The sequence below is a fragment of the Aulonocara stuartgranti genome, assembly GCF_965226115.1.
Source record: "Aulonocara stuartgranti genome assembly, chromosome: 10".
NCBI lineage: Eukaryota > Metazoa > Chordata > Actinopteri > Cichliformes > Cichlidae > Aulonocara > Aulonocara stuartgranti.
Genome location: NC_138946.1, coordinates 17,622,328 through 17,645,914, shown reverse-complemented (window position 1 = coordinate 17,645,914; position 23,587 = coordinate 17,622,328). Strand labels below are relative to the sequence as shown.

At 40.6% G+C, this 23,587-nt stretch overlaps 1 protein-coding gene across 2 annotated transcripts in view; it reads right to left on the bottom strand.

Annotated features, from left to right (window-relative positions):
* Positions 1-21,183, bottom strand: part of frem2a (FRAS1 related extracellular matrix 2a) — a 69,005-nt gene extending 47,822 nt beyond the window's left edge. For both annotated transcript variants that reach the window (XM_082549113.1, XM_082549114.1), the window contains exons 1-2: positions 15,980-21,183; positions 13,189-13,278 (exon numbers count right to left, since the gene is read on the bottom strand). In XM_082549113.1, coding sequence (XP_082405239.1) covers positions 13,189-13,278; positions 15,980-20,963 — 5,074 coding nt within the window. In that variant the 5' untranslated portion in view covers positions 20,964-21,183. The remainder of the gene's footprint in view (positions 1-13,188; positions 13,279-15,979) is intronic.
* Between the last annotated feature and the right edge of the window lie 2,404 nt (positions 21,184-23,587).

The window sequence follows — 23,587 nt, the reverse complement described above, 5'->3', positions numbered from 1 at the left end:
TGCCAACTTTTTGAGCCACGATCGCCCAACACACAGCGGTATAGATAATGCATGTTCAGTCACATGGTTTAGGGTGTGTGTGCATGTGTGTGATTATTTGTGCTTTTAATGAAAGTGGCTACTGTAACAACCACCAAATAAATGTCTATGTTTTGGGTTTTTTTATTTTTAGAATTCAACACCAAAGTTTGTTTTTTAGCATCTTTCCTAAAAATCAGGGCTGCCTTCAGTTGTGTATATTTGTGTGTGTGTGTGTATGTGTGTGTGTGTGTGTGTGTGTGCTTGAGATTTCACACTCAAAATCAAAGGAAATTTTTCACAGCAAGATTGTGCGACACACTACTTCTCTTCTGCTGCTGGCGGTGTGGCCTTTCTCTCACTGTTATGTCTCCATCTGCCTTCTGTACTCCTTTGTATTTCAACCCCCAACTCCCTCTGCAACTGGCAAACAGAGCTATATGCAACCAACAAACTGAATGATCTCTCACCGTGGAAAACTTTTGAGAAACATTGGTCTACGAAGGAAAAACTAAATCTAAAATTCTATTCGTTCAGTTGCCATAATGTTCCTCTTTTACAAACCACATTGCATGTTTAAGTGCTGGGACAAAAATAGACTACCAATAACATTTCAGTAGTAACAGAAGCCCACGCATCATCCACCTGAAAGGAGTGCCACACTACATAAATTTTGATGGTTGACAAAATAGAGATATCTCACACCCCCCAGGATGTTTCAGTAGCTTTTAGTTTATCCTGACAGATATGTGGCAGTCATTCTACTGAGAGGCTTGGCATGCGTGCAACTAGTGGCAAAGAGGATCAGAAAGACTGTGATGGGTTTTGCACTCAGCTGTTCCTTTCTTCTAAGAGGAACAGCTGAGTGCTGTCTGTGTGTGAGAGTGTGTGCGTGTGTGTGCATGTGTGTGTGTGGGGCTAGGCTTATAGCAGACAGAAAGCAAGTTATTTTGCAAGTCTTTTAGCAGCACTATAATGCAGTGTGTCTGTGCATAAACTGTACATGTGTATTCTGCTACATTTACACTTCACTCAAGGCAATCAGCATGATAGCGGATATCTCCAGAGGTGTAGGGAGTTATCAGTAATCTGACCAGGAATTCACAGCCCTGGGCAATTTCAAGCATTTAAAATGCTGCTCGACTCAAAGGCAAATATAAGCCAACATGTGTGAAGTATTTTTGTTGTTAATTTGCAAGGATCAAGTACATTTTGACAATCTTTGTATGTGTGTAGGTAATTAATTCTCCTAGTCATCGTGTTTGATCACAGGAGTTCAAACTAAACCAAACGTAAAGCTGAATCTTATGCTGCTGTTTGTGCATCAGAGAGCACTGTGTGTGCCTGTGGGCTACAAAGGAAATGAGTGCACATACATTACTTCCCACCTACCCACTCGTAAGAGATAAAAGTTGAGTGTGACAGAATAATGCATTGTTTCCTGCCTACCTTCAATAGCCATTAGGCATGAGAGTACCGCAGAAACACCTTAAGCGACCTTGCACATGAAACCATTTGAAATTGACATTTGGGGCAAAGAATACTCAAACCTTTGAAGTTCTTGCAATACAGTTAATAAATGTGAGGTTTTTCACTGATGTCTACAAAGACAGCCTTATACAACCTGCGGCATAGCTTCAAGGGTAAAGACCTGGGGACAAAGACAAGGTGGAGTGTAATATTTAATTAGGTTAACTTAAGCTTCCTTGCATTCTCTCTCTCTCCTGGCTTCCCAGAAGTCACTTCTTCTCAGCTATTCTGAGTTTCTTCCCTTACATACACTTTGAGCAAACAAGAATGGAGAGAGAAAGTTTCTGGAGGAGGATACAGATAGGAAATGTTCTATGTAGAAGTCTTTTATCAAGTGGTGTACATAAAAATGTCTCACCAGCACGTGTTCTAAGTTACTACTGGCATAGCTTACGACTGTCACTACAGAAATCAAGAATTACTCATTTTACAGCTTCGGGTGCTAGCATTTCTTCCTCCTCCTCCTTTGGACCACATCAGTGCTAATAATCTTGACATGGTGCTTTACTGGCAGTGCATAGATGAGATTTTAGGACCTCTGTTTAAATGTTGGAGCTATCTACTGCCACTTGGGAGCAGTGTCAAAAATATGTGGCATAATTTGTTTTAAGAAAACAAATGATAAATTCATCTGTTTGTCAACAACAATAACTATGACAAAAAATCTTGTATTGTGCACAGGAGGCCGGACCAGAAGTAGGTTTCTCAGGTGTGTTTATATTTGTCTGTATTTAAAGTCATATGAAAAATAAAGTGGACCCTCTTTTCATTTGTGTATGAGGGCATAAAACCAAATCATTCAGTCCTTAGCAGGTCTATAAATTAAATAAATACGACCTCAGATGAATAACAACATATTACATCATATTATTTATTTAACAAAAGCTATGGGAAAATAAAAATGCCCAAATGGGTGAAAAAAGCACACACGTAATCTTTCCACAGAAATTAAAAGAATAATTAGCAGCCAGGTGGTTTTAATCACAGCATAGTTTTTAGCAGTTCTCAGGTTTGGTTCAGGAGTGCGTTAACAAACTGACAAGGAGAAAAGACATTCACAACGATCTTAGAGAAGCAACTGTTACTGCCCATCTAATCTGGGAAAGGTTATAAGATTATTCACAAACATTGAGGACAGTTCCTTCCCATTAGTGAATGTTCCAGCACATTCACCCCAAGGTTAGACTGTACGAGAGAGAAACTGCAAAAAACAAAACAAACCCAAGAGTTACATTTAAGACTCTACAGCAGGGGTGGGCAATTCCAGGCCTCGAGTCCTGCAGGTTTTAGATCTCACCTTGGGTCAACACACCTGAATCACATGATTAGTTTGTTACCAAGCCTCTGGAGAACTTCAGGGCATGTTTAGGAGCTATTTAGCCATTTAAATCAGCTGTGTTGGTTCAAGGAGGCATCTAAAACCTGCAGGGACACCGGCCCTCGAGGCCTGGAGTTGCCCACCCCTGCTCTACAGGCTTCAGTTAGCATAAGAGTACAATTAGAAAAAGACAAGAGTTTTGACTAGTTTTGAAGGTTTGCCAGGTCTCTAAAAACAACGAGGCAGCACAGATTAGGTTTGCAATGTTGCATCAGAGCAAACCAAAATAGTTCTGGAACAATGTCCTTTGGACAGATAAGGCTAGTGTAAAGATGTCTGGCCATACTGCCCAGTGCAATGTCCAGTGAAAACTAAACAAAGTATATGAACACAAACATCTCATCCTCACTGTCCATCACAGCCGTAGAGGACTGATAATCTGGGCTGGGCTGTTTTGTTTGCAATCATTGAGTCGACCATGACCTCCCCTGTATATCAAAGTATTCTAGAGACAAATGTGAGACCATCTGTTTGACAGTTAAAGGTTGACAAGACTGTGTCGTGGCACAGGAAAATGATCCCGAGCACAGCAGCAACTCGACAACAGAATGGCTGAAAAAGAAAAGGATAAAGATGTTGCAGTGACCCAGTCAAAGTCCAGACCTCAACATGATCGAAATGCAGTGGCAGGAGAGCCGTGCATACATAAATGCCTGCAAACCTCAACAAACTGAAGCAATGCTGTAAAGAAGAATGGGTCAAAATTATACTCTGCAATGATGTGAGACACTGGTAAAGTCTCGAATCATCACTTCTTGTTTTTCAAGCTTTTGAATCATGGGTTATATTTACTTTTTCCAGACACTGCTTCTGCTTTTTGGCTTATTTTTTGTTAAATAAATAATGACACTGTATAATATTTTATGTAGTGTTTACAACCTAGAAAGGAACAAATGATTTTTCATTCTGTCCTGATACATAGAACTTTAGATTTGAAAAATGGTGTTGCTTCTTTTTCACTTGATTGTATGTGTAAGTGACTGCAGTGTATGTATACATTCTGGGCTTTTATTTTTTATTTTTATTTTTTTTATGAATGATGACATTTAAAAGCATTCATTCTCCTGCAGGATCTTTTAGTGCTCATCACAAAAAAGGAACTCTAGCATGCATATCAATCCAGCTTCAGCATACATCTCCCCATTCCTCCAATGTAATATTTAACAGAAAGATGAGTTTAATGTATCGCAGGACAGTTACTGGCACTCCTGAGAGCAAACTGTGCCTCAGCAGAGATGATAAACTAGCTACTGAAAGCTCTGGTTTCTTCTTTTTTTTTTTTGTTCTGCTCTCATTTCCTTCCATCATCTCCTCAGCCTCCTTCAAACAAAATTTTATTCTGTCAGTAAATCCTCATTTGTATTTCAGCCAATACAATGATTATGAATAATGTTTACTTTTAGATGTAAGGAAGTAAAATTGTATTTGTATAGCACCTTTCAAGATAAACATCACAAGATGCCTCACATTAAAAAGCTGGATTTATTTAATTTTTTGAATCTGAGCGATTTAATAAATAATGAATAAGGGATCAGAAAAGCTCTCATTTTCACATTAAGATGAGACGCTTATTAATTTTAACAACAAATTAAAGCTTCATTAAGATGCATTAAAAGATAGAAAACAGTTTGGTGAGCTGGAATGGTAATTTTCTTCTAATTGTACTTTGTACAGTGTGAATCACACCCTTATATGACAGAAGAAGGACAGGGTGAAAATTGGAGAAACTGCGAAGAAACAAAAGAGTGAAATGTGTTTAAAAAAGGCAACTAAGTCACTAAAAATGAATAAGATCCAGTGCTGATAACTGGAAGCAAAATAATGTATTCATATAAATGGAAATGTTTACATGACAAGAAAAAAAAAAGTTTACTCCAGAGATTCGAGGATGTTTAGCCGCGTTTCAGTGTTTGAATTACATGTCAAGCATCAGCTGTCAGCATGGACAAACACAGAATCAAAGATGATGAATATGCTGAAAACCCCCTACACATCTCTCAAAATCGAATGCTCTCGTTTCAAGGTTCTAATGAGATGCAGATCATCACAAGCGACGCTGCGCAATGTGCCGTAATCCTACAACAGAAAGAGCCATCAGCACGTTGACATCCACACAGCAGGCGGGGACAGACGGCGGCAAAAAACAGCGAGGGTTAGACAGTAAAACCGAATCCTGATGCCTAGGACAGCCTCGACGCTCATCACAATAAACCGCAACACCTTTTTAAAATTTCACTCGACGAGACAGGGAGGTAAGCTCGTACCTCGGGAGGAAAGAAGGACAATGATGGGGAGACAGTCAAAAATAACACTACAGAACAAAATATATAATGAACACAGATGCCGAGCTGTGTAAAAGAATTGAAAATGAATGAAACACATTGAGCACAGATCTAATAGTGACAGTGTGAGAAGAGGAGATGAAGAGGATAAAGATAGGAGAGCCGGGCCCTGGGAGAAGAGTGACAGTAAATTCTTGAATGCAGACAGATGAAGAGAATCCTCTACTAAAGCCAGGGGATGCTTTAGTGTGTGTGCTAGTCTGTGGAGCGTGCTGATATATCACCTTGCCATTCTGCCCTGATCAGTACACATTGCTTTAACAACAACAGAAAAAAAGGCAAACAACAGAGAAAAGGTCAAAGGATTAAGCTGGTCCATTTGTGTCCATGGTGACAGCCGGTTCAACCCTGTAATTGTTTTCCAGGTGCCTTCAAGTCAATCTGAACTTTCAAAGCTCACAGAAGAGCGGGAAAATACAGTACGAATACTACATGAGTTTATTATGCAAACAAATGCAAACGCTCCCTGTGCTCATAGATGACTACAGATTTCTGAGCCATTATGAGTCATTATTCCACCGGTAAAAGTTATTAAAGATGTTATTTAAAAATGGACTCTGTTCTTTTTCAATAACAATTTCTTTCATCCATTGGAAAGAAAATCTGTATGTACATAAATAATTTGCAATGCTTATCATTCAGTAGCGAAGAGGACAAACCAAGGAGGTCCTTTCATCTTAAAAGTTGGCACTCCTTTTATGAAAAAAGGCCTTTTGAAGAGATTAGAAAAAAAACCTCAAAGTGGGCCCACAGAGCCACAACTAATCATACATCACGCGCAAACAAAAACTGATGATAAAGAAATGTGACCTTGCAGTATATATGGTGATAATTAGTCTTCTAACGCTAGGAAAGGAAAAGTTGCACGCAAAGTATTTTGCCATGAATAAGACGAATGCTTGAGGACTCAGAACTACATTTAATGCGGACTGTGCGCCGTGAAATGTGACTAAAATAGGACTATCAAAGCAGCAGGGAGCGCTTTAAGTGGATATATTGTAGCAACTTTAGATAAAGCAGCCGTGTGTCTGAGCTCCTCATGTGCAGGTGGGGGGTAGAGGGGTGAAAGGGGCCTATCGTAACATTCAGTCTCATTTACATTAGGGTGGAGAAACAAGTAGAGAAAAGCCAGGATCACGGGCAGTTTTTCTTCCTTTGTTTTTAGGTTTTTTAACCTGAGATTTTGAGACATCCACTGGTGCTGCTGCTACCCGCTGCAGCTGAATCAAATTTTAGTTCTAGTGTTAAGAGATTTAAAAATTTAACAGTACCATCTTTTTAGGTACAACGTTTTAGCAACTGTGAATACTCTGAAGACCACAAAGACCTCAAATAACAACTATGCCAGCATAGTTTCAGTGTTATACCTTTAATTAAAACCATCAACTGCACTATTGCTCATGAAAAAATAATATTACATGCTGATATTCATTTTGTATGTTTGTTTTGGTGCACCCAAAACTCAATTTTATTCACCTACATTGTGTCTTACAAGGGGACCACATATTACAGACGTATCTTTAATCACGCATGCTACTAGAGTGAAATCTAAGAAACGTAGTGCTTTCAGTTAGCTTTTAAAAGTAAAAAAAATAGGAAACTAATAATATCCACATCAACAACTGCTATGATCATCACAGGATCTTTTTAAGCAAAGTCCCCCTAAATGTTTGATCTCTAGCTTCTGTAATATGTATTTCTGCCTTTGTTTTTTAAATAATATTTTATACCTCTATGATGAATTATTTAATTGATAATTGAAGCCATTGTTACCTTCTGTACTGTATTTCAGATTTGCATGACTAGTAATCTCTGTTGTTTTCTGCTGCTCTATTATTAACTTGCTGCAAAGAGAAGCCTGGGAAACAAGTTGTGTTCCAGCCCATTGCAGTTAAGTGCAGCTGTCCTAGCTTGTCTTAATCTGTGACACAAGGTTCTTCCTGCCACTCTTCTCCTCTAGATGAGCCTGTAACGGGGCCACACAATTACCAGTGCTTGCCTTGGAGCTCTGCCCCGCTCAGACGCCCAAGGCTCTCATTACCCGCAATGTTGCCTGAGCTCTTAAATATCAAACACCTCTTTGTGCTGGAGGCCTGGACGCCCCTTTGCCTACGGCTACCCCTCTGTTCTCTGCTCTGCGTCATTGTCTGCATGAGCGTGTACATGTACCAGTACACGACTGGAAGAGTGTCTTAACATACCTTTATAACATAAGGAAAGATTTGCTTACACGTGCATTTACATAATAAGAACGTAATGCTAAAATATTTTAAACTTGTTACCTTTAGGCTTTTAAATATATTTGTCCTTACTTCTTAAATTCTATATCTGGAATCAGTTTGCAATAACACCAACACTCCAGGGGAGGAAGGAAGACCAAGTGGCTCCACAAACTTATGGACCAATGATGATATGCAGTCATGTACTTCAAGTAGTGTTTCTTTTAAAAGCCTAAAGCCTTTTTAGTTAAACAAGAATGTAGTCGAGAGCAGAGGCAAAGAAAAAAAAAGCTCTAAGAACAGGAGCATGGACAATCAATTAGTCAATGTTTTTGCTTTTATGTGCATAAAGGAACTGTTACTCTTTTACGCATTAGCACTTTCTTTAAAGTGCATTAGAACCAGAGTATGAAAAAGACTGAAAAATGGGGCCTGAATGGAATTCCCAAAACCAATAGTTCATGTAGTTAGTCCAAAAATGTACGATGCAGGAATTCGTTCTTGAGTTGTTTTGCAGATTGTATGAACAGGACTGTTATAATTTATTCAACCAAAGAATATATGTTTGGCCAAATGTGATATATTTAAAAAAGACATTATATAGTACTGTGCAAATGACTTAAGCCATCCCTTATTTCTTTATACTTTGCTTCCAGCGCTTCCTGTAATTTTAGTCTCCTTTCTGAAGGTTTTTCTTTGGATATATGCTGCTTTCATTTTTAGTCCACTCCAGGAGTGTTTTTCTTTTTGTTAACACTGATCTGTGAATCAATCAAGCACAAAAAAGGTACATAAGACAAGGGCTGAACCAATGTTGTGTCTACACATAACAGACAACTTTGCAAACAAACAATTTGAAAATGTGTCTTTAAGCACTTTGTTACTAGCAGCCTGTCACAAAAACACATAATTTGTTCCCATTTCCTTTTCTTGCAAAGATAACACCATTTGACAGGAATAAAATTGTATTTTTCACCAACAAGGTGATTCCCAAAGAGCCATTAGGTGCAAACGGCATATCTCAGCATGGTGTAGGGTCTGTCCATAAAAGATTGAGAAAACTAAAAGCTGGACAAAAGAAGTGGCAGATCAAAAATAAAAATAAAATCATCTATTGCAGATGAACAGTATGTGAAAGCCATGTCCTTAACAGGAAATAAAATGTGACAAAACAGGATCTGAGAGATGCATCAGATCCTTTGATTGATTGGTCTACTGTTCAGTGAAGGCTCTTCAGAAATCTGTGGTCTTAGTGAAAGGTTGGTTGTCAAGAAGTCATTCTTAAATGTTCATCAGTGTGTTTAGAAGAGGACAGAAGAGAGGTACAGCAGTGAGTGTCTGCATACGACACAGTGGAATCTCTGTCATGATCAAGGGTTGCATTTTAACCAGGGGTGTTTAGTCAAAATTGATATGTAGTGTGAAAAAGTGTTTGCCCCCTTCCTGATTTCCCATATTTATACATGTTTGTCACACTTCAATGTTTTGGATCATCAAACAAAATTAAAATTTAGAAAAAGATAACACAAGTAAACACAAAACGTCAATTAACTGTGGTGTATCACATCTTTGAAAAGCTGAAATCAATTTCTCTAGACACACCTATGTCTGATTATTGCCACACCTGTTCTTAACCAAGAAATCCCTTAAATGGGACCTGCCTGGCAGAGAGGAAAAGACCGAAAGACCCTCAAAAGCCAGACATCATGCCGCGATCCAAGGAAAAGGCTATAAAACCATTTCTAAAGCTTTGGGACTCCAGCGAACCACAGTGAGAGTCAGCTCAACCTTCAGGTTGAGGTCATGACTTGGGTTCTGCAGCAGGACAATGATCCAAAACAAATCCACCTCTGAATGTCCTAAGAAAAACAAAATTACTCTATAGCACAGCGATGGCTCATCTAAGAGGTCACAAAAGACCCATCCGCTTTGGTCACTTGCCTCAGTTAAGGTCAGTGTTCATGACCCCACCATAAGAAAAAGAGTGGGCAAAAGCGGCCTGCATGGCAGAGTTCCAATGGTGACCAAAAGGAACATAAAGGCTCGCCTCAGTTTCTAGCAAAACTGAGGCGTGACCTCAAGGTGAAGAGCACTTGGATTCTGCATCAAGACAATAATCCAAAACACACCAGCAAGAATTGCCAAAGAAAGATGAAGACTTTGGAGTGGCCTAATCAGGAGGATTGACCTGAATCCAATTGAGATGCTGTGGCAGGACTTTAAAAAGGCAGTTCAGGCTCGAAAATGCTCCAGTGTGGCTGAAATACAACAATTCTGCAAAGATGAGTGAGTCAAAATTCCTCCACAGGGCTTTAAAGTCTCATTGCCAGTGATCACAAACGCTTGATTTCAGTTAAGTTCTTATGTTAAGTTCTTATGTTCTTATGTTTCAGGTACATGGGCCTACCTGTTATTAGGTTTGGGGGGGGGGGGGGTATTTATTCACACAGGGCCATGTAGGTTTGGATTTGTTTCCTCTTGATAATAAACACCTTCATTTAGAAACTGCATTTTGTGTTTACTTGTGTAATCTCTGTCTAATATTTAAATTTGTTTGATCTGAAACATTTAAGTGTCACAAACACACAAAAAATAGGAAATCAGGAAGGGGGCAAACACTTTTTCACACCACTATATTTATGATAACCATTTGAAATATGATTGGCAACAGCCTATTTTTTCAACATGTTTCCAGACATGCTGTCAATGCAGTAAAAGCTCTGGCAGTGTGTTGGGGTTTATAAGTAATGGCCTCCTCAGAGCTTGGCCCACCCAAAGAAGAGCTCTGAATGTCCTTCACGAAGCCTGCAGAGCTATTCCTGAAGACTAAAAGAAAGTAAAGAAAGCTGATCTAAGAGAGTTCAGGCTGTACTGAAGAATAAAGCTTGTCATATTAAATATTGACTTTAAAGTTCATTAGAGATGTGCTCTAGTTTTGTATTATATACTGTTTTTTCATGTACGGCATGTTTTCACATGCTTAAATTGCTGCACCTGGTTTCCAATTTTTCTAGTAAAATATGAAGAAATGAAGGAGGTTTAAGATTTTTGCACAGTACTGTATTAACTCAGTCCTCAATGATACATACTCTTGTACATAATCTTGTAATTCACAGAGAAGCTGTGTTGGTAATCTTTAAAGACGCTACATGAGTGAGTAGTCTTTAATGTATTGTGTTGTATTGTCGTGCCTGATCATAGAGGAGGAAAATGAACAGATGGACTGAGCGGTGGTGTCAGCTGCACCTTGTTTCAAATGTGTTAATATAAAACAGATACACCTGTGTGTGTGTGTGTGTGTGTGTGTGTGTGTGTGTGTGTGTGTGTACTGTACATTAAAAGCAGGGCGTTGTGTTGATTTATTCTGGATGGATGAGTTCTGCTCCAGGAAAACTTTTTAACTTTTTATAAGCTCAGCGTAAAACTAGTGTTTTAAAAAATCTGTAGATTTGTAATAAAATGAAATGAAATGGCCACTGCAACAGAAACTACATCACTTACACAAAATTGGTGCTGTATTTGTAATACTGTACGTTAACCTCAATTATGTGTCTCGGTACAAGACAAGGTGATCAGTGCATTGCATTATTTAAAGAAGACAGATGTAAAGAAACAAAGCCAACAATGACTAAACTTGTAGTCCAGTTATCTGACTGTTTTAAAACAGCTTAAACCACACTATGATCACATCGTGAAGACAGCTGCTGAAGAAAGTTTGCATTATATTTTATGATAGGACTCCACCATCCCATGTTCTTATTTATTTATTAACATACTGCTTTGCTTTACAGACCCCTTTATTTTGGTTGTAGTGATACGTAACTTTGAACTTTAGGGCTCACCAGAGCAGCTCCTCTGCCTCCATCTCACCCTATCATAAGAATCCTCCTTTGACACACAACCTTCTGCATATCCTGCTTCTCTACATCCTTCTCTGTGATTTTTCTCTTTTCCTCCTGCCGGGTAGCTCCATCTTTAGCATCCTTTGTCCAGTAAGCCCACTATCCCTCCTTTCCATATGTCCAAACAATCCCAGCCTTACCTCTCTAACTTTGTCTCCAAAGCAGCCAACCTGAGCTATCCACTCATTTCTGATCCTGTCCATTCTGGTCACCCCCAATGAAAACCTCAGCATCTTAAACTCACCCATCTCTAGCTGAGCCTCCTGTCTTTTTGTCACCACCACCGTTTCCAAACCATACATCATAGCAGGTCTTGCTACCATCTTGTAAACCTTCCCTTTCACTCTTGCTGCTATCTTTCTGTAACAAATCAGCCCTGACACTCGTTTCCACTCACTCCACCCCTCCTGCACTCTCTTCTTCACCCCTCATGTGCATTGTCTGTTGCTTTGTCTGGCTGACCCAAGATATTTAAACTCTTCCACATGCATTACCTGTACTCCTTGCAGCTGTGCTGTTAAACCTCACTCTCTTTCATTCACACACATGTATATTGTATTTGAAGACATAAAAAAAGAAGAAGAAAATGCTTCAAACAAGACGGGGACTGCAAATCTTTTGCATAAATTTTGGTATTTTCAATATATCCCACTTAGAGGGATTGTTTGGAATGATTCTACTCGTGTATGTTTCTGCAGCAGTTTTTTCATGCAGAGCACATTTTCAAATATTTTTTCCTGTGCAAATTTTTATTCAATAATGAGCATATATACTCAGTATTATGAGGTTTCTTCTTAGATTTAGTCTTAAATAAATTCAACTGCATCTTAAGCTCTTCCTCCCTCACTGAGATTTTTGGCATCTGCTGATTACTTAATTAGCAGCTGCCTTCATAAAAGGATGCTAAATTAATGCACATTGGAGAGATGCATATAGCATAAGATATGGTGAATTGTACGTGTTAATTTCATGTGCAAATTGGGCCCCAATTGGCAGTTATTATGCATGTAATGTTGGTTTGAACCAAAATAGAAAGGAGGTAATATTTGCCAATGTCGTCACATGTAAAATAAAAGCAAGCAGTTATTTCTTCAAACTAAAATGTTCATCGCTTTATAAAAACTGTACATAAACGGAGACTCTGCATGAAACCACCTTATGTCAGTGTTTATTTTAAATACACATTGTTAATCTTCTGTTCTGTCAAAAAACTCATGAGAAATTTTCTTGCATTCAAGATAAAATATGCACTAATACTGCTTGGCATATCCTGTCATATTTACAAATTACACAAATTACACAGTCAGTCTCATTAACTCGATGAACTGTAAAAATGATCTTCACACCACAAAGAGTTTTCTATCTCCAGTGACCCTGGACATCTAATCAGTTCCCTGGTAAGTTAATAGAATGCAGCAGTACACAGTTACAGGCTGAACACCTCTGCTGGCCTATGCAGATTTGTCAGAATTGATATTCTACGAGGCCGCTCTGAATGGCAGATTATTTTATGGGCAAATCCTGAATCAAATGCAATCAGAGCAAAAATAAACTTCACTGATCTGTTTATAAAATCTGCTGGGAACAATTTGCAAAATTATATAACTGATCTCAGTCTGGGTTAGAATAAAAATGCTTGACAGGTGACTTGTAGATCTCAATTCTGAAATACTGAATGGTTAAGTAGTTTTTTTTTTGTTTGTTTTTTTTAGCCGGACAGCTATTGTAGAAACTCAGAGCAAAGAGGAGTAATACTGACAGACAAATAAATGCAAATATAAAAGAAGGTGAACTCTTACCATTATCCTCAACAGAGAAATGGAAGACATCAGACGTAGCGTTTTCTCCACTCCGCAACACATAGCAGACGCTCAGGCCATCGATATCGGCTGCAACAGAAAAGTAACTTTAGTTTTTTAAAAAATATATATTTTCTTTTTATGAATTTTTCTTTCGTGAAACTTTGAAGTGTCAAATCAGGTGTGAAAATTAGATCTGGAAATAAAAGCACAGTGAACTGAAAGTTTGTGCAAACAGAATAAAACTCAGTCACCTGAAATCCAACAAAGGGCAAAAAACAAAAATCAAGATGATAAGCAAACAGAATTTTTTTTAAAAAAATATAAGTAATTATAGAATGCAAATGAGTGCCACTGTAGCCTGCTTTCCATTTTAAAGTCATGTCTTGCGCTGTGAAGTGAATGTGAGACGATGCACGATAAACAATATCAGTTTGCTCCAACTTAAAGCAAGGTGATGGCCAAAAGTACTAATTTCATCGTGCAGAGATCTGTCCTTGTCAAGATTTTTTTTTAAATACATATTTAGTAAATAAAATTTGCATTTTAAGAGTGTAAAAAAAGGCCCTTCATGTTGTGTTTCATGCTGACTACAGAAATAGCCTCAAACACACTTTGAAGTTGCATTATGGCTTGTTCAAACACTCTCTCTGTCAAATAATTGCTCAAAGATGGAAGCTGTCCCGCTCCAGTACTATATCAGCTACAGTAACAGCAGGTCTCTAGTATCACACTGATTCAGTTCCTTATCAGTACTCAGCATGAACAATTTTCCACCAGAGAAAGCATTCTGAAAGTCATGCATCCGTAATCCAGGACGATAAGGCCGAAACCTCAAATCCAAAAGAGCTCAAGCTAAAGCAACAGAATACATTTAAACCCAGAAACGGCCAACTCGGTGTTTCATCAGCGCTGAAAACCAGGTGACAGTGGATCTTTTTTAATGACAGACAAGGCAAGAATGTTAAAACCAGGAGTTTCAGCAGGCACACAGACACACCTGTTTTTCCAACTTTTCTGAATTACAGGGCTCTGCCTACATTTCTTTTTCCCACCAGTCTCTGCAAACACCCATTACAGTACAGAAAAATCATCAAGACTGTGAAAGGGCTTTGCCCCTTCAAACCACCTCCTTTAATAATAGATGTCAGAGGAAGGAGGTTCATAAAAGTATAAACCCCCGACTCCTGCCTGGGACGAAGCTTAAGTCTGCTTCTCTTGTGCCGAACGTGAAAGGTGACAAAAAATATACCTTTCATGTGATGCAAAGACTTTGTTCGCTTCCAGATTGCTGCTCATGTTTTTCAGATTATTGAGTGTCGAATCTAATCGAACGGGAGGTGCAGCCTGAGAAGGATCCTCTCTGTGGCACATACTTGAACCTGAGGGCCTTACAAATACAAAGTCAACACTGTGAACTAGGGGCACATTGTTCATTAAATATTTAAAAAGAAAGCCTCACGGGATGTGCCCTGGAAATAGGATGAGTAAATAAAGAGCGAGGGATTGTCTCTTTCACCTGACTGATTCTTCTGACGAGCCTGTTTGCTCTCTCTCTCTCTCTCACTCAATCTCTCACACCCCTTCCCTCATTCGTTATTTCTCTCATGTCACCCACACATCCCCCACCCCTCCTCTTCTCTTGCCTCTTTTGCACTCTCCTCCACTTTACTTGCTCTCTCTTGCCCCTCTACTGCCCTTTGTTTCTCATCCCCACTGCACTCTTGTCTCATCTATGCCCTTTATTTTTTTCCAACGACTGCAATCCTCACAGTGGTTGTCAGAAGTGTCCATCTCCTGCAGGCTCAAGTGCTGCTTTTTTTTTTGGCACTGTGTTCTCACACCACGTATGAGCTTAAGCCAAGCTGTGTCATAAGCAGGTGGATTTCCTTACTTGTTGCTCTAATTGCCTCAGCGTGATATGAAATACGGCATTGATTGCATCGCTTTGAACCTCAATCAACGGCATTGTTGTCTTGAATCCCCGCCTGTAATATCAGTCACCGAATGTGCACAAATGCAAAAGAAATGTGTTCAAACATTTAAAGCGGCACAGTGTGCTCTGCGTGTTGGTGTAAAAATGCATTTTGGTGAGAGCTCTCTGCGTTTCAACAAATTCTTTCAAATTGACTTGACCCTGGTCAAACTATCAGAATGTGCTGCAACTCAAATGCCATCCTGTCACTCGAAGCTCCGCGCTGACCTTTTCACACGATCCCCCTACTTCTGTCCTGCTTCATTTAACAGACCACTGTAGAGAACATCAGATGTGAACATTTCCCCAGAGATGCAGAAATAATAAATTATTCATCCCTAACTGTCTACAAGACATTTGTGCGAAACATCAGCCTCTAACTTTGCTCTGCTAATTATGATTTGATGAGCAAGGCACATCTAAATCAGGCGCACAAATTAACTATTGAAATTCCCAGGCCTGTACTTGTCACACGTTTGAATAATTATTACTCCATAAATTAAAGTCTTTGGTGGGCTGGAAAAATTAATCAAAACTTACACATTTGCAAGGAATTTTGATGTCTAACACTTTGCTTCTCAGGACCATCTTGTATTTAAACATATATGATTACATTTTCAAGGACAGGCATGCAGAGGTAATTTTTCTTGCAAAAAATAATAACTGATAGACTTTTCTCATAGAGTGGAATGAGCATTCTGGTTATTAGATCTGACTGATTACTAAACAAAATCAGTGCTGTTTGATTATTTCCTCCACATTCAATATTCATGCTGACACATTATAGAGCTGGTAGGTGTTTTGTTCAAAGCTTACCTTGACTGAAGGTGTTGATGGAGTTGTTGCCGTGCCCGAGATGAATGATGTAACCATGTTTTGGCTGGGTGGTGATGTGGAACAGCAGCGAGGCCGGACTGCTGTCTCTGTCCTCTGCCTTCAGCGCCTTGGAGCTGATGGGGAACCCCAGGTGACCCGTGGCCAAAATCTTCAAAGTGGGCGCACCTTTGTTTACAACAATTTGGGGGATGCCATTGTCGACTCCCACGATAGTAATCTTGAGAGTTTGAGGGCGCCTAGTCTCAAAAACAGTGTCGGGGAAAACATAAAAGTCAGTGTGTGTGCCATCGGTGACAGTAAAGGAGAGCGAGTCCTCTGATGATTCAGTTCCGTCGTGCTTGTAGCTGATGAGGTTTTCATTGAGGTCTTGTTTTGTGAAGCTGCTGATAGGTGTGGACTCGTTGTAGCGCAATTTGCCATGAACAGGAAGCTGGATGATCGTAAATTTGATCAGCTTCTCGGCTGTATCCTGGTCTTCAGCCGTGAGCTCAAAAGGTGTTATCAGCTTAAGCTGCCCTTCTGTGACAACTAGATCATTTACAGTCACAACAGGTTTTTTGTTATCGACGTCCACAATCGAGATTCTGAATGTTCTGAAAACGGGATTGTAGCCATCAGTGACTTCAAACTCAAAACTGTCCATTTTCACCTCATCGTCTGAGGTATGAATGTAGTAAATCTTACTGCCAGCCAGTTGGAGCTGGGTAAAAGACACAATGGGAATCCCAGGAGTGTCTGTGCACTCTAAGTGGCCTCTAACAGGGGCCCTTGTGACAGTGAAAGCCAAGTTCTCATCAGGACTGTTGAGGTCAGTGGTACTTAGGAGATCAGTGGTCAGAGTCACCCTGCCACCTTCTCTCAGAGAAACACCTTTACTGACCACATCAGGGAAGACCATGTCAATGCTGTCCACTGTGATGTAGAAATAACGATCAATTAGTGGGTTTAACCCGTCAGTGACATCAAATTTGACCATGTCTCGAACGCCCTCCTGTCCACTGTGCGTGTAAACTACGAGCCCTGCATCAATTTCAACTTGCGTGAAATTCATGCCCAGCGTGATGTTTTCCAGAGACCCCGATGGGGTTTTTCTCTGCAGCAGACCCTGACCAGGCCCAAACCGGATAATATATGTAAGTGTACTGTCATCTGAATCTAAATCTGTCGCTTTGAGCACTTTGTTGCTGATTTCTTTGGTCTCCCCAATTTCCACCTCTAGACCATTATTAATGAGCATTCTGGGGGTTTCATCATCAACAGCGATGATCATAACCATGGCTGTTTTTTGAACCAAGTACTTCCCATCAGTCAGAATGACATCAAAGCTGTCCTCGATTGTCTCTGAGTCATCGTGCTCATAAATAATACTTGACGCCTCTCTAATCTGCTCTAAAGTGAAATTAGTCACCAAAATGGGGCCTGTGGCTAGCTGGTTTAAAATTGCACCATGTTTGGGAGGTTTGGAAATCATAAACACCAGCTCCTCAGATGGGATATCGGCATCAGCTCCATTCAGAATTTGTGAGTCGATGGCGATGTTCATCCCCTCCATCAAAACTATCTCTCTCAAGTAAATCTCAGGTTTTTCATCATTCGCTGGGATGATAACAATTGGGAAGAAATGGTTCTCTGAGAAATTTATACCATCAGAGCACCTAAATATGAATCTATCATCTACTGGCTCGACTCCCTTGTGAATGCTCTGCACGTAGTAGATATTTCCCTCCCTGATGTCTCTGATGGTAAAAGCACTGATAGCTGTTCCTGACCTGGACTTCTCTGAGCCTGGAACGGGGGATATATTCTCCACATAGCCGGCAGTGGGCTGCACAATGATAGTGCAAAGGATATCATCAGTTGGAGTGTCGTTATCATCAGCGTTCAAGTGCTGAGGGCCAATGGCATATTTTTCTCCTTCAATGACACTGAACTGAATACCAACTCTGACCTCAGGGGCTTGACTGTCAACAGGAAGGATGGTGACCTGAACATGGACTCCGGTGACCTTATTGCCACCTACTGCCCAATCATCAGACATGTCACTAAGAGTCAAATTGAAGCCATCCTGTTGAGAGGTGAGACCTATCTCACCACCAGTGTGTGCATAGACAACTGCACCGTTAATTATGTCAGCCTGAGTAAACTTTGTGGTTGGGACTCCTTTAACTAATATTTCACCCATAAGGGGAGGATCTTCCACAATAAAAGTCAGCCGAAGGTCATCTGTGTCATCATCACGACCTTGAATCACATTAGTTGTTATTTCTGTGGCTCCATTTTCCAGCACCTCCATATGAGACCCGATTATTCCTGCAGGCAAGCTGATGGTTGGAGATTCATCATCGACAGGCTTTACATTAACTTTGACCGTCACGGTCACAATATGAATTCCATCACTGACATCCAGCTGAAATTCATCGTTTACTGTCTCTTCTCCACTTTGAATATACAATAACTTTCCCTCTGAGATATCCTCAAGTCTAAAAACTCCCTTTTTTTCCAGGTCAATGAATGCAACCTGGATCTGACCATGCTTAGGAGGCTGACTCAGAGTAAAGGTTATTTGCTCACTCTCAGTGTCGGGGTCTGTAGCATCTAGTTCAGCGATTGTGATGATATGTATGCCCCGTTCAAGCACAGTAAAGCCGGTGTTTGTGATCTGAGGAGGTTTGTTGTTAACAGACTGGAGATAGATGGTGAAAGCCCCTTCTACACTGTTTCCAGCTGTGTCTTCAACAGTATAACGAAACTGCACAACGTGGGCTGTGATTCCAAGCTCAACATCTGGGGGCTCGTAGGAGACCTTATGGTGGTTAATTTGAGCTTGTGTGAACTCTGTTACTTCAGTGGCGGAGTGGTCTGTCAGAACCAAAGAACCGAACACAACAGGGTTATTTTCATCTGTATCTGTGGGGGACTGGATGACTGTATACTTGAGGTCACGGTCCTCAGAGTCCAAATCAGTATAGTGCAGAACTTCTTTGCTAAAGTGAGTAGGTTTGTACTCCTGAACAATCATTTGCAGGGTGGTGCCAGGGACCAGCTCGGGGGGTACGTCATCGACAGGTAAAACTCGGATTATAAACACACTCTCTTCTGACAAATTAGGGGGGTCGTTGTCATCCTGGACTGTGAATGCAAACTGATCCGTGATTGCATCTGTGTTGTGAGGGCCTGTGTGCTTGTAAAACAACCTCCCATCAGTGATATCTTTCTGAAGCCACTCTGTCACCTCTTTCTCATATACTTCATCCTCAGCATTAAATTTCCAAGAGGAAGGGTCCTCAGGGGCGTCTGACTGCCTTAGGAGCAGCGTGCCAATAGAAGAAAAAGGAGGCACAATGATGAATTTAATAGTTGAGTCCTCAGAATCAATATCAGCAGCGCTGAGCATGAGGGGAGATATGGGCATCATTTGATTTTTGAACAGCACCAAACCGGTGTTGGCATTTATAATTGGTGGCTCGTCATCAGTGGGAACAATTGTAATGGGAAAGAGAAATTCAACTTCATTTTGCCCATCTGTCATTTTGAAGACAATGTTGTCGCTGTATGTGTCAGTCCCGTCGTGCTGGTACACAACAACTCCTGTTGTGAGGTCTGCGGGTGTGAAGAATTTCCTGCGAGAGCCCAGCACTGTGAGGTCCCCGTGGCGCAGCCCATCCACCACTGTGACTCTGACAGAGTCGAGGTTGTCCTCATCACTGATCTCCAAGTTGTGAGCGCTGAAGAGAGGCCGAGACTGCCCCTCATACAGCAGCTGACCTGTGTTGCGTGTCACGACAGGGGCCAGAGTGTTCATGGGCTTTACAACAATCATAAAAGCAAATGGGTCCGAGATGGCCCCGTCTGTGTCCACCACCTCAAATTCAAGCTGGAAAATCCTCTCAGTGTCTGAATCCAGGGAGGGGGGCTTATAAGCTATTTTAAGATCGCGCAAGTCTCTCTGGTAGAAGGAGGTGATGGGGAGGTTTCTGTCATCAGTGCTGACTATATAGCCTTCCTCATAAGATAAGGGGGAAGTAATATTGAAAATAAGCTTGTCTGGGTCTGACTCGGCATCTTCAGCGGCAAGCATATCAGGGGTGAGGGCGGTCATGACAAACTGGCTGACCTCCATCATCATCATGGACACAAAGCTGGGTTTGGGGGGAGTGTTCTCCTCTCCCCCTTTGATGCGAATCATAAGATGAAAATACTCCTGTTTCACTAGGTTGCCTTCCTTATCCTGCAGCTCCACAACCATGGGGACATAATCCCTGTTGGGGGATTTGCGCTGAAAAGTGTGCTCATAGCGGATATCAGCTCGCGTGAATTCATCACAGTCCATCATTGCAGAAAGTTTACCGCCATGGATGAGTTTCCCGTATCTAGGCAGCGAGTTGCTGCCGCTGCTGCTGGACTGGGATGTCACCTCGCATTTGTGAGATTCTCTGTCATAAGTGAACTCTAAAATCCTCTTATCAATAGGGTTACTGATCCCTTTGAGGTTATCAACAGTCAGAGGCATGTTTTTGGTGATTAACTCGAGCTGCGTGAACATTACTTCAACCTCCATCATAAACGGAATAATGACCGTTTCGGTTTGCGCGTCATACCTGAGCTGCATCCTCACTCTGTCTTTAGCCGGACTTCTCGATCCGTGGTGGGAGTAAGTCACATCATTTGGACCAAAATCGCAGGGAAACTTTTTGGGAGACAGATGACCCGGTCTCTGCGAGAGTGGATCATTATCGAGCACGTTGATGCTGCACCGGTCGCCGGGCTGTGTCTGAATGACCAAATCATTGATTGGATCGATAAAAACAGACCTCCCGAAAGGCACGCGTATTCCGTTGTTGGCCACCAAGATAGCGTCCTCAGACAGTTCTGATCTCAGTGCATAAAATAATCCAGAGCTGTCGGACTGCGCGAAGACAATACCTGTTATGGAAAAACACAGGAGAAGTCCACAGGACAACATGTTCACCAGTTATGTGAGCTCTGCCAAGGTGCTGCTGTAACAAAGAAAATGTTTTTCCAAAATGTCTGTTTTACTTAACAAAATAAAAAAATCCCAAAACAATAGGGAGTCAGCGGGGTGCCCACGCAGTGACTCCCGTACATCTATCCGTGCGGACCCTCGACATACTCCGAGAGAATAGCGCTCAGGAGTTTTAACTTCAGCCGCTTGGGAGCCCAGCGTAAAGCGCCACCGCCCATCTCTGCACATATTGGAGGATTTTGAAGGCTTGTTAGCTCAGCCCTATCGCTAATGGGCAGTACGGCTGACAGTCACGGAGAGGTGGAGACTGGAAGATAAACTGAAGTAGACGGATTGATTATAGCTTAATTACCAAGCGTGTCCTCTTGGTAGAACTACTCCCCCCGAACGATCATAATGGAAAGACGAGTTTAAATAAAATCCTCTTTTTAAGCACTCTGCCTAACACAGATAATATTATCATGTAATCTTTGGACATGCAGACACTGATGAAATTAAGAGAAACGGCAAGTTTATAATTGTTTATTTTCCACGGTGTGCCAGAAAAGGTCATTTCAACTCCACCAACGTTGTCATTCTTCTGGTTTTTAACTTGAGAAAGCTGTAAAAGTACGCATCATACGAGCATGTAAAATTATAGTCCTTAAACTAGTTATCTTACTAAGTGAACATTTGCTGGGACATATGCAGGCTACAGATAATTTATGTGTTCCTATACGGCAACCTATTTTTCTTTTATAAGAAATTACAGACAACCTCTTAATTCCATTGATCACTGTTGTATGCCATCTGCCCCCAATATTAATAATACATTTTAAGATTTGAGCTGTATCCCCTACTTAATGGGATATCTCCATTAGTCATTTGGTAGCTGGGCGTATTAATCCCCTGTTGTGTTTCCCCTCACTTGCTCTGCAGTAACTCCTCGCTTTCTGCAAAAAGTTAAAGTACGAAGAAGGTGAGGACGAATTTTTTTGCCCATTTCTTATTCATGTATGCCTTCATCCATTTATTTATTTAGCTTTATATTTTGAAGGGAATACGCAGCTCAGTGTGGACCTCAGAAAGATGACGACCTTCCCTTAAGCAAGAAAAAGCAACAATAAAACCCCACCCACTGCCCATTGATTAGAACGAATGACCCTGTCCTTGTCAGTCCAGAATAGACCGTAATACGATAAACAAAATTCCAACTATAAGCAGGAGCGCGGGGACGTGAAATACGCATTCAGCTGCCGTGGCATGGAGCAAGAAATATTGCAATTGTTGCTTAGAACTGGAGGGAATCTAGTGCTAGACCTTGGCGAACCTGTGAGGGGGGGTTGTTTGAAAATCTGTCAAGGCTAATTCACGAGAGAATACACCCACTTCCCCCAGTTGCTTAGCAGACTGTTTTTATGTGATCAGATTTCTAAGATTTTAACATTTATGCATTTATTTTATTGATTTTCTTTTTTTGGAACGATATTTGACGTCGCACTGGCAAATGTCCTGGTCAACGAAAAAATATATGTTTGACATTAATAAAAGATGAGCATGCCAGGAGTTCTGTTTTGGCACGAACGAGTACACTTAACGAAAAACAAGGTCAGCGAACAAGGGGACAATCTTCATCAGCCCCATTCATAATTTATCTAATGTCACTATGAGGCAAGATCTCACAGTTGCTGTAAACCAGTTGAAGTTTTTGTGAATGTTCTGATACTGGTTATAAGTTTTGAACATGAATATTTAAAAAGTTCCACACTTGCAAATCTGACAGCTCTGATCCGTAGAAGAACTGCTTGTGACTGCATTTTGTTCTCGACTCTACCCAGGTTGAAGATGCCAGGTGATTAGAGGGTTTCTTCTGCTTTGTTTCTTTCAAAGTACAAGGCACCTCCAGCTTTTCCAGCTGTCACACTCGCTGCATGCTCAAAAACACTCATCTTGTGACTTCACACGTGCATGTTAGATTCACCGCTATGGAAACTGAAATTGTACTGAATATTAAAACCCGATACTTCCGAGACACAAACTGTGACAAAGATTAAAGTGAATGCAAAGATCTTAATTAGGGAGGCAAAATAATAAGCAATAGAAAAAAAAAATACACCTGGAAATTTAAGGTAATGAAAAACAACAAGAAAAAGTCCAACAATGATGGGACAGAGTTTATATCTACAGGGAGTGCAGAATTATTAGGAAAGTTGTATTTTTGAGGAATAATTTTATTATTGAACAACAACCATGTTCTCAATGAACCCAAAAAACTCATTAATATCAAAGCTGAATGTTTTTGGAAGTAGTTCTTAGTTTGTTTTTAGTTTTAGCTATTTTAGGGGGATATCTGTGTGTGCAGGTGACTATTACTGTGCATAATTATTAGGCAACTTAACAAAAAACAAATATATACCCATTTCAATTATTTATTTTTACCAGTGAAACCAATATAACATCTCCACATTCACAAATATACGTTTCTGGCATTCAAAAACAAAACAAAAACAAATCAGCGACCAATATAGCCACCTTTCTTTGCAAGGACACTCAAAAGCCTGCCATCCATGGATTCTGTCAGTGTTTTGATCTGTTCACCATCAACATTGCGTGCAGCAGCAACC